Below are 12,070 nucleotides of genomic sequence, written 5' to 3'. Positions count from 1 at the left end.
GAACTTGGGAGAAGAGCTGCTTGCTGTCCAATCTGTTTTTACTCGTAAAAAGGACACTAGAACTCAAATAGAATTAGCTCCTTCCAAAGTTTCAATTATATTTCTAGTTATTATAGAGTGGGGCTGCCTGAGATATTGCTCGTATGCTATTTTAAAAACTTGCATGGATACAGTTTTGTTGTTTCATTGAAACCAACCCTAAACGTTCCCTAAAAGATTTACCTTAATACCCTTAGCGTCATAAGTTACAGTAACTGTAATGGTAGTATTAATAGTATACAAATAGTGCCTTCTGGTTAGTTCAAAATCTGCTCCAACTTACCCTCAAATGTCTAACTTAATAATGTAAGTTGTTTTTGAGATATTGCTTTGTCATCTTTTTGAAAGTCCACATACTCATAGTTTGTTTTGATTTAGTTCAACATCTACCTAAATATTCCTTAAAAGCTTCATCTTAATACCCTGAGCTTGCATAGTAGCAATAGTTGGGGCAGAATTACTAGCAGTATGCGCATAGCAGCTTCAGTTTCTTCAACATTCCCTTGAACACACGCTGAAAGTTTCAACTTAAAACCATCAACCGTTCCTGAAAGATTTCTAATACATCCTCTTGACAACTTGTTTGGACTTAGTGTGTTTCGGTTTAGTTCCATGCAGTTTCAATATATTCCAAAATGTTCGCCTTAATACCTTTCGTTTTAACAACAGTAGTATAGTAGCAGTAAAATTAATAATAGTAGCCTCTGATTTAGTGAAAGAAGTAGTAGTAGAAGTAGAAATAATAGTAATAGCAGCAGTGATATCAGTAGAAGCATTGGCATTAGGATGCAAAAATTTTCTTTTGGTTAGTTCAACATTCCCCACAACAGGACGTCTTAGTTTCAACTTCAAATCCAAACTGTTCCTAAGATATTGCTGTTACGTACTTTTGACAACCTGCATACGGACAGCGTGTTGTGATTCAGCTCACCTTACCTCCTCAAAATTCCTTGAAAATTTCACCTTCATACCCTTAAACATAGTTTTAATAGTAGTCACAGCTGTAGAACTGATATTAATATTAATAGTACTAACAGTAACAGCGGTAGTATTAGTAGCACTAATAGTATTAACAGATTGCCTTTTAGTCAGTAGAACATCCCTCTGATCAAGTCCTGGAAGTTTCAACTTAATACAACTAACCATTACTATGAGATTGCTGATATGTCCTTTTGATAACGTGTATGTTCCTTTACTTCATCAAATTTTCATCTTAATGCTTTTAGTGTTACAAGTTAGTGCAATAGAAGTAGTAGTTTAAATATTAGTAGTAGTAGTTAATGTAACTGTGATAGCACCATTAGCAGTAGTGTGCCGACATTGGCTTTTGCTCAGATGACGTTCCCTTTTAAGTGTTCTCTGAAAGTTCCAACTTAATAACCAAATCAATTCATGAGATACGCTCTTTTGACAATGTGTATACACATACCGTCTTTTGATTTAGTACAAGTTTTGCGTCAATATTGTAAATGGAGCTGTGTGGTAGTTGTAGTAGTATTTGTAGCATGCAAATATTGCCTTTTTGATCATTTCCCGAGAGTTCCTAACTAATATACTCAGTCAATCCTGAATTATGCCCTTTATGCAATCCGTATGCCCATAGCATTTTCGAATTAGTTCAACACTCCCCTCAACATTTGAAAGACTCACCTGAATGTCCTTCGTATTTTTGGAAAGTAAGGTTCAAATATGTATACCTTTCTCAATAACATTATTATACTATATGTAAACAATGAACGAATTGCCTAACTTACAGTCTTTGCCCTGAGAACTGTGAGGAAGTTGACATCCCCGAAGACATAATTACTGAACCTTTCAACAATGTTGAACAAAATACCTTTCTTAAATTTTTGATCAGATGTGCCTTAGGGAATAATAGGCTTGGAATTGGGATGATTGCCCTCCATTAACTTTGACTCTTAAAAAGGGCTCTAAGACTTAAAATCGAATGAGCCCCATCCAATCCAAAGTTTATACGATCACCCGTTACATAAAAACCTTATATGCCCCGGGTCATACATTAAAATTTATTGATTTCATAATTACAATTAAAATTTCTGGGAGCCCCTGGGCTCTGAGAGGCTCTGTCGACCATGAAGACGTTGTTACATGCTCTGTGGACTATTTGTAACAAAATGGCTATCTCACAATTTCGATCGAATGAGTTTGGGGAAAAGAGGATGCCAAGTTGGGGGGGGGGGGATTTTTTCTCCGTCACGCTTCAATCTTAAAAGAGAACTAGAACTATACATTTCCAATGTAATCAGTCTCGTCTAAAGTTCACACGACCACACCTTCCATAAAAACTTTACATGCCCCCAGGGCATAACTCACAACCCTTACCCTTAGACTCAGAGGGGTTGTGTCAACCACAAAGGCCTTGCTATGTGATCCTTGGATTATTTTTGAGCAAATGGATATTTCAAAATTTATATCGAATGCATATGGGGAAAATACAACGCAAAGGAGGGGGGGTGCCCTCCGACCAATCTGTCTCCTAAGAATGCCACTAGAACTTCTGATTACCAATTTCTAATTGAATGAGCCCTTCCGAAGTTCATACGACCACCATTTCTGTAAAAGTCATATATGCCCGCAAAGTGTAACTTACAAACCTTGCCCCGAGGGCTGTGGGGGGGATTTTCATTCTCAAAGACGTAATTTCAGGAATTTTCAACTACGTTGGACGAAATAGTAATCTCAAAATTTTGATTGGATGTGTCTGGAGAAATGATTGGTGTGGAGGGGGGGGGGGGGTCTGGTTGCCCTCCGATCACTTTGACTATCAAAAAGGGCACTAGCCCTTTCAATTACCAATCAAATGAGCCCATCCTTTTGAAGTTTCTAAAACAACTCCTTCTATACGAAGTGCCCTGGTCTAAAGAAAAAAATAATAAATAACACATTTTACCCACATCGGTCTTTACTTAGGCAGCACTGTTGCGCTGCCTGTGAACCAATTCGCTATGTTATTATCTAATTAGGAGAGTAAAAAAAAAGAAGAAAAAGAATAGCTGAATGAAGAGAAAAAAGAAAATTCAATAAACGACTTTAAGCAAATTAAAATTATGAAAATATACCAGCATACAGATATCTTGAAACGATATGTCTTAACAATCCGTGCCAGATAATATTTTTTGCTTTTCAAAGGCTGTACTAGATGTCAAGTCACTGTGCAATGGAATTATTTACATATCAAGAATATTTTAGGCAATTCCAAGCATATTCTTTTTTCAAGATCAAACATTGATGGAAAAGTCCATACATATATAAATTAGTTGTATAACAATTATGTGATATTCAACACAAGTATACATAAATGTATTACCTTTAAGATATTATTCGCTGGATTAAGAAGAAGACAACCTGACGGAGGCTTAGGGATACCTGAAATTTAGAACAATAAATTTTACGATTTTGAATAATAAAAACCATTTTTAATCTAGTTGTAATATTTGTTAAATTGTATATTCGAATATTAGCCTTAGACGGATTTATCTAGCCATTATAATTTAATTTCCTTGTCAATATTAAAGAATTAAACATACAAAACTATATTGAATCACAACATATTTTACAGATATTCCATGTGGCTGATTTTCGCAGATTAATTAAAAAAAACTTTCCGAAAAATAAGTTTTTCAAAGAAAAGTAAAGGCCATTTTAAACTTAAGCTCAGGAGATACAAATACCTGTTAAAATTCAAACTCAAAACGACCAGAAATTACTATTAAAGAATAAAGGAAACCCAAAACGAACAGAAATTAAATAAACAATCATAGCAAAAAAAAATACAACAAGTAATAATATAAATGAATAAATAGATCTTAAAGCAAGTAATGCTTAGATTGAATATGAAAATCAAGCTTAAAACGAAAACAAATATTTTGCTATTAAAGTATAAATGAAACTTAAAACGAACAGAAATTAAATAACAATTAATACGAACAAACATACAATATATATTAATGTAAATGAATAAATAAGTCTTAAAACGAGTGAAACTTAAATTGAATATGCAAATCAAGTTTGAATCGAATAAAAATAACTACAAACACGAGTTTGGGTATCGTCTCACTGCAGAAGCCTAAAACCTACTGTGTCATTGGCGCTTTACTGAAAACAATTCTTTTAAATATTCTCACTTCCGCAACTTATAAAATACCGAAAGTTAATCAATATTTTGGGGAATAGATACCATCATATGTATATTAAATTGACAATGTACATTTTTTTTCAGTTAGCTTATGTGAATTCGTTGTGCTGGAAGTATAATTTATATTCTTGATTTTAGAACGCATAAGGGTTTTAAAACCTACTCATATTAATTTATGCTCGTTTCGAGTTTGACTCTAATATTTATTTTAATTTATTTTCGTTTTGGGTTTCATTTATTTATTGATACTGATTTGGGGTAGTTGTATGCGTGGTAGATTATATGATAGTCCGGACGCCAGGTGTTGAAAATATGAACCATACCACGACGGAATGGGGCTGCTACGAGAATTAGCCTACCCTCCAAACCCCTAAATTGACCATGCGGATTCAAAAATACCAATGGCACTTGCTTGCGAGTGTCGGAATACACCGAAACTTGACATTTTATTATATTTTGGTGTTTCATGCAAGAAAATGCATGTTCCACAAAGTTTGAGGTGCAGTTTTCCGCTCAAATAGAAATGCCTAGAAGCCATAGAATATTTTCATAACAAACTATCACGATTAGTTACAAAAAATGACAGAGTCAAAAAAAATGGCAAAACTATATGAGTCTTGAGCAGTCTTGGAAAGTATAAACAAATTCAAATTGAATATTAGATATATAATGATATTAATTGTTGACAGATCCATCAGTTAAAGATTTTTTTTCACTGTAATTTATGTTTTCATTTTCAATGCTGTAAGAACTGGAAAATAATAAATTTGTAATATACGAGTAATTCGTTTTCAGTGAAGCACCAATGACGCAGAAGGCTTTAGGTTTTTAGAGTTAAAGAAGGAGGTAGTATCCAAATTTGGCTTGTAGTGAAACTATATTTGTCTTGACGAATCTTGAAAAGAACTAATAAATTAAACTGAATATTTGATGCATAATGATATTAATTGCTAAAAGCTCATCAGTTCAAAATTTTACAGTAATTTTAATATTTATTTTCAATATTAAGTACAAAAGAAAAAATTTGTAATATAATTCGTTTTCAGTAAAGCGCGAATGACGCAGTAGGTTTTAGGCTTCTGCAGTGCGACGATACCCAAACTCTTGTTTGTAGTTATTTTTATTCGATTCAAAATTGATTTGCATATTCAATTTAAGTTTCACTCGCTTTAAGATTTTTATTCATGTACATTAATATATATTGTATGTTTGTTCGCATTGATTGTTATTTAATTTCTGTTCGTTTTAAGTTTCATTTATACTTTAATAGTAAAATATTTGTTTTCGTTTTAAGCTTGATTTTCATATTCGATCTAAGCATCACTCGCTTTAAGATCTATTTATTCATTTGGACTATTGCCTGTTGTATGTTTTTTGCTATTACTGCTCATTGAATTTCTGTTCATTTTAGGCTTTATTTGCTTTTTAACAGTAGTTTACGGCCGCTTCGAGTATGAATATTAAAAGGTATTCTCACCAGCTGATTATAAGTTCAAAATGGCCTTTACTTCAATTCTAAAATCAAAATTTTCGGAAAGCGTTTTATAATTAGTTTTTTTTCGTTTTTGATTGCCAAAAATTTCAAGTTTTTATGGCATGGGGGGGGGATGCTTACTGTCCGATTATTCTTGACTTTAAAAAACGGATCTAAAACTTTCAATTTAATTAGAATGAGGCTTTTTTCAAAGTCTATATGATTACATCTTTGATAAAAACCTTATATATGAACAATAGACAGCTTGCATAACTTATGGACAGCGATTGACAACAATGAATGGATTGAAAAAATAGCTCCAATAAGGGGGTTTAGACCATTTCACTTGCTGACACAAAGGGATCACGACTGTTTGGAATTGACCTTAATAGGAATTTGGGTGCCAAAGTAATTTTGCATCTATCACAGAGTATGTATTTTAACTTTATAATTGGATAATTATAATAGATTTCCTATGTGTTCTTCCCATACAAAACCCCTTCCCATAAGTTATAAACCCCCCTTAATAAGTAATACCCCAGGGCATTACTTACAACGCCTACCCCTGGGCCCTGGTGGGCTTTGTCGACACCGGAGTTTTTTTTATCAGAACTTTGAACTATTTTAACAAAATGTCTATCTCAAAAATTTTATCTGATGCATTTAGGGCGTGAAGAAGGGAGAGGGGCTAGTTGTCCTTCAATCTATTTTGACTCTTAAAAAGTGAACAAGAACTTTCAATTTTCAATCAAATGAGCACTCTCTAAAGTTTATACGAGCATCCCTTCCATAAGAAATAATATGAAGGATTCGGAGAATCCTTAAATTACAACCCTTGCCCTGAGGGCTTTGGGGGAGTTGAAATCCTCAAAGACCTAATTTCCAGAACTTAAAACTACGTTTAATAAAATGGCTGTCTTAAAATTTTGATTGGATCTGTTTGGGGAAAAGGAGGGCTTGAGAGGGGGGGTTACAAAATGGCTATCTTATAAAATAGAAATGATGGGCGTTGGGGGGAGGGGGCTAGTGACACTCCAATCACTTTCGACGATTAAAAAGGGCACTAGCCCTTTAATTTCTAATCGAATGAGCATGTTTTGAAGTTTTTATGACAAAGGCTTCTAGAAAAACCCTTTATGCGCCCATGGCATAACTTAAAACCCTTGCCCTGAGGTTTGTGGGGGAGTGTCCTCCTCAACATTACATTTTATATCCGGCAATAAACTATGCCGAGAAAAATGGCTTTCTGAAAATTTTGATTGGATGTGTTTGGGGAAATAATGGGCGTGGGCGGGGGGGCTAGTCGACCTCCAATCACTGTCGACTATTAAAAAGTAACTAGCCCTTTAATTTCCAGTTGAATGAGCCCATTTTGAAGTTTCTACGACAAAGCTTTCTAAAAAAATCTTATATGCACCCAGAGCATAACTTACAACCCATACACTGAGGGTTTTGGGGGACTGTCCTCCTCAAAAATATAATTTCTATCTAGAAATCAACTACGCTGAACAAAATGGTTGTCTGAAAACTTAGATTGGATTTGTTTGGGGAAATGATGAGCGTGGGGGGGGGGGCTAGTGACACTCTAATCACTTTTGACTATTAAAAAGGGCACTAGTTCTTTAATTTCCAATCGAATGAGCCCGTTTTGAAGTTTTTACGACAACACATATCTGTAAAAAACCTTATACGCCTCCAGGGAATAACTTAAAACCCTTGCCCTGAGGGTTGTGGGGGAGTATCCTCCTAAAAAACATATTTTATATTTGGAAATCAACTACGTTGAAAAAAATGGCTATCTCAAAATTTAGATTGCATGTGTTTGGCGTAATAATGGGCGGGGGGGGGGGCTTGTTGCCCTGCAATCACTTTCGACTATTAAAAAGGGCACTAGCAGTAGAGAAGGGAGTGCCAGTCGTGACAGCACACCATATATGGGCATAGAGTCCCTAGGGAGAACACCTGTGCTGTCAGTCCGACGGGGCACCATATATGGGCATGGAATCCCCAGGGAGAACACGTTTCCGAGAAATTGATTGCGTAACCTAGCTTAACCTCATGAGCTCGTGACGGGGCACCATATATGGGCATAGAGTCCCTAGGGGAAATGGATTTTGTCAGTGAGAATGGAAAAACAGGATTTTTCTCACTTTGATGTATTTCCAAGGAGAATTGTCTCCGGGCGAAGTCTATTAATGTCTTTGGTGTTTGTCCAGGAGAATTGTTTCAGGGCGAAGTTTTTTAATGTTTGACGGGTGATGGCAAGGTTGATTGATTTGTCACGAAAGGGGAATTAATTGTTGTTTCTAAGGGAAATTATTGATTCACGAAAAAGGAGAGAATTTCTGAGAACTTGATTTACATAATCGCTAGGGGAATTATTAATTTACGAAAAGGGGAATAAAGAAACAAGTATGGCTTCTTTGATCTTAGGTCTGAGGGATAAACGCTCTTTAGGTCAGAAAGAAAAATTAATATTCTATTTTTAAATAAGGCTTCGTTGATCTTTTGTGTCAGGAATTAGAAATGACATCACTTGTTATCTTGGAATTATGTGGGACTCTAAAAAGATAGAAATTCTAGTTTTAAATACGGCTTCACTGATCTTTAAGTCGGTGAGATAAATTGATATTCTAACGAAACCTTAATAGTGTAGCTAGGAACATTTATGAGATGAAGAGATTAACGCGGGAAAGAGTTTCCTAGGAATTTCAAATGTGACAGCGCAGTGATGCCAAAAAAAGGAACACGTAAAATTACGTTTAGGGATTATTTGGGCGAAATAGTCTGAGTCATTTTAGGGAATTATTTAAGCGAAACCGTTTGAGGCATTTCAGAAGATGATTTTAGAACATGATTTGGGGTGAAACTCTGTGGCCGTTATAATACACAAGTTCTATTTGAACAGTGTTGTGAGGTCCCCTAGCCCAGCCCCAAAGGGCTCCGATCCCCCTACCCCAACCCCAAAAGGCCCTCCTACCCCAACCCCGAAGGAAGCCCCCGGCCCCCCAAGGTCCCCCGGGTTCCCAAAGGATCACCCGGTGCCTCAAGGGCCCCCGGAGCCCCAAAGGCCCCCAGGCCCCCAAAGAGCCCCCTCCCAATTTTTGTATACTTTTTTTTTGCACCTGAGACACAGAAGGGCCCCCACATTTCAAAAGGCTTTATTATATCTTTTCAGAACAAGTTCCTTTCTTAATGTCATTCCTAAATCCATTTTACAAAGTGAAGTACCCATCCTTTTCACCCACAACTTTACTTTACAGCTTTTTGAATGCCTCAACACCAAGCAGTACTTTTCAAAGGGTATTTCAGAACAAGTTCAGTTCTTAATGTCCCTTCTAAACCCATTTTACAAGTTGAAGTACCCATCCTTTTCCCCATAACTATACTTTACGACTTTTTGCACACACCAATATCAAGCAATACTTTTCAAAGACAATTCAGAACAAGTTCTTTTCTTAATGTCCTTCCTAAACCAATTTTACAAGTTGAAGTACTTATCTTTTTCACCACAACTTTACTTTCCGACTTTTTGCATACCCCAACATCAAGCAATACTTTTCATAGGCCTTATTATATCTTTTCAGAACAAGTTCTTTACTTAATGTCCTTCCTAAGCCAATTTTACAAGTTGAGGTACTCATCTTTTCCCCCACAACTTTGCTATAAGGCTTTTCGAATACCCCAACATCAAGCAATACTTTCCAAAAGGCTTTATTATATCTTTTCAGAACAAGTTTTTTTCTTAATGTCCTTCCTAAACCAATTTTACAAGTTGAAGTAGTTATCTTTTTCACCACAACTTTACTTTGCGACTTTTTTGCACACCCCAAGATCAAGCAATACTTTTCAAAAGGCTTTATTATATCTTTTCAGAACGAGTTCTTTTCTTAATATTCTTCTTAAACCAATTTTTCCCAATTCTAAATTTTTCCTTAGTAGCTAGAAAAAGCTATATCATAGTTGTGAATATTTTCTCGAAAGATAACCAGTTCTATTTCAATTTTAAATTTTCTCAATGAAGTGAAGAAAAGTTCAAGTTCTCTTCTGAATTTTACCAAAGAAGACACTTCAATTCTAATTTCTTCAGAGAAAATAAAAATTCTCCACTTTATTTTTAAGTTCCCCAAAGACGTAAAGAAATTTAAAGTTCTATTCTAAATTTTTCCACAGTAGATAGAAAAAGCTATATCATAGTTGTGAATATTTTCTCAAAAGATAAGCAGTTCTAATTCAATTTTAAATTTTCTCAATGAAGTGAAGAAAAGTTCAAGTTCTCTTCTGAATTTTCTCAATGAAAAAGAAATTAGTTATTAATCAATTCTATTTTTCCAAATAATATAAAAATTTTCCACTTCGGTTCAGATTTTTCTCAAAGGGATGAAAAAATTTAAAATACTGTTCCAAATTTTTCATAGAAGATAGAAAAGTTCAAGTTCTCTTCTGAATTTTACCAAAGAACACAATTCAATTCTAATTTCTCCAGAGAAAATAAAAATCTTACACTTCAGTTTTAAGTTCACCAAAGACATAAAGAACTTTAAAGTTCTATTCTAAATTTATCTGTAGTAGATAGAAAAAGCTATACCATAGTTGTGAATATTTTCCCGGAAGACAAAAAGTTCTAGTTCAATTTTCAATTTTCTCAACGAAGTCAAGGAAAGTTCAAGCTCTATTCTGAATTTTCTCAATGAAAAAGAAATTAGTTATTGATTATTTCTATTTTTCCAAATAATATAAAAATTTTCCACTTCAGTTCAGATCTATCTCAAAGAGATGAAAAATTTTAAATACTCTTCCAAATTTTTTCATTGAAGATAGAAAAGTTCAAGTTCTCTTCTGAATTTTACCAAAGAACACACTTCAATTGTAATTTTTCCAGAGAAAATAAAAATCTTCCACTTCAGTTTTAAGTTCACTAAATTTTCCGTAGTAGATAGAAAAAGCTATACAATAGTTCTGAATATTTTTCCTGAAGATAAAAAGTTCTAGTTCAATTTTTAATTTTCTCAACGAAGTGAAGAAAGGTTCAAGTTCTCTTCTGAATTTTCTCTATGAAAAAGAAATAAGTTATTGATCATTTCTATTTTTCCAAATAATATAAAAATTTCCACTTCAGTTCAGATCTGTCTCAAAGGGATGACAAAATTTTTAAATCTGTTCCAAATTTTTCATAGAAGATAGAAAAGTTCAAGTTCTCTTCTGAATTTTACCAAAGAACAAACTTCAATTCTAATTTCTCCAGAGAAAATAAAAATCTTCCACTTCAGTTCTTTATTTCCTAAAGTCATAAAGAAATTTAAAGTTCTATTCTAAATTTTTCGGTGGAAGATAGAGAAAGTAATATCATAGTTGTGAATATGTTCCCGGAAGATAAAAAGTTCTACTTCAATTTTAAATTTTCTCAACGAAGTGAAGAAAAGTTCAAGTTCTAGTCTGAATTTTCTCAATGAAAAAGAAATTAGTTATTGATCATCTCTATTTTTCCAAATAATATAAAATTTTCCACTTTAGTTCAGATCTGTCTCGAAGAGATGAAAAATTTAAAACACTGTTCCAAATTTTTCACAGAAGATAAAAAAGTTCAAGTTCTCTTCTGAACTTTATCAAAGAACACAATCCAGTTGTAGTTTCTCCAGAGAAAACAAAATTCTTTCACTTCAGATCTTTATTTCACAAAGACATAAAAAAATTTAAAGTTCAATTCTAAATTTTTCGGTGGAAGTTAGAAAAAGTAATATTATGTTTATGTAGATTTTCACGGAAGATAAAAAGCTCTATTTCAATTTCAAATTTTCTCAACGAAGTGAAGAAAAGTTCAAGTTCTCTTCTGAATTTTCTCTTTGAAAAAGAAATAAGTTATTGATTATTTCTATTTTTCCAAATAATAAAAAAATTTTCTACTTCAGTTCAGATCTGTCTCAAAGGGATGAAAAAATTTTTAAAACTGTTCCAAATTTTTCATAGAAGGTAGAAAAGTTCAAGTTTTCTTCTGAATTTTACCAAAGAACAAACTTCAATTCCAGTTTCTCTAGAGAAAAAAAAATCTTAAACAACAGTTTTAAGTTCCCCAAAGACATAAAGAAATTTAAAGTTCTATTCTAAATTTTCCGTAGTAGATAGAAAAAGCTATTCCATAGTTCTGAATATTTTCCCTGAAGATAAAAAGTTCTAGTTCAATTTTTAATTTTCTCAATGAAGTTAAGAAAAGTTCAAGTTCTTTTCTGAATTTTCTCTATGAAAAAGAAATAAGTTACTGATCATTTCTATTTTTCCAAATATTATAAGAATTTTCCACTTCAGTTCAGATCTGTCTCAAAGGGATGAAATTTTTTTTTAAACTGTTCCAAATTTTTCATAGAAGATAGAAAAGTTCAAGTTCTCTTCTGAATTTTACCAAA

The 12,070-nt window shown here is 33.6% G+C and overlaps 1 protein-coding gene across 1 annotated transcript in view; it reads right to left on the bottom strand.

Annotated features, from left to right (window-relative positions):
- The window catches only part of LOC148950172 (hemicentin-1-like), a 235,199-nt gene that overhangs the window by 66,426 nt on the left and 156,703 nt on the right, over positions 1–12,070 (bottom strand). The window contains exon 11 of the mRNA XM_089091489.1: positions 3,368–3,426. Coding sequence (XP_088947615.1) covers positions 3,368–3,426 — 59 coding nt within the window. The remainder of the gene's footprint in view (positions 1–3,367; positions 3,427–12,070) is intronic.

The sequence above is a fragment of the Artemia sp. Qi Xiang Cuo genome, chromosome 7, assembly GCF_049724085.1.
Source record: "Artemia sp. Qi Xiang Cuo chromosome 7, ASM4972408v1, whole genome shotgun sequence".
In the NCBI taxonomy this organism is placed as follows: Eukaryota; Metazoa; Arthropoda; class Branchiopoda; order Anostraca; family Artemiidae; genus Artemia; species Artemia sp. Qi Xiang Cuo.
Note: the sequence above shows the minus strand (reverse complement) of the source record. Positions and strands in the feature narration are given on the sequence as shown.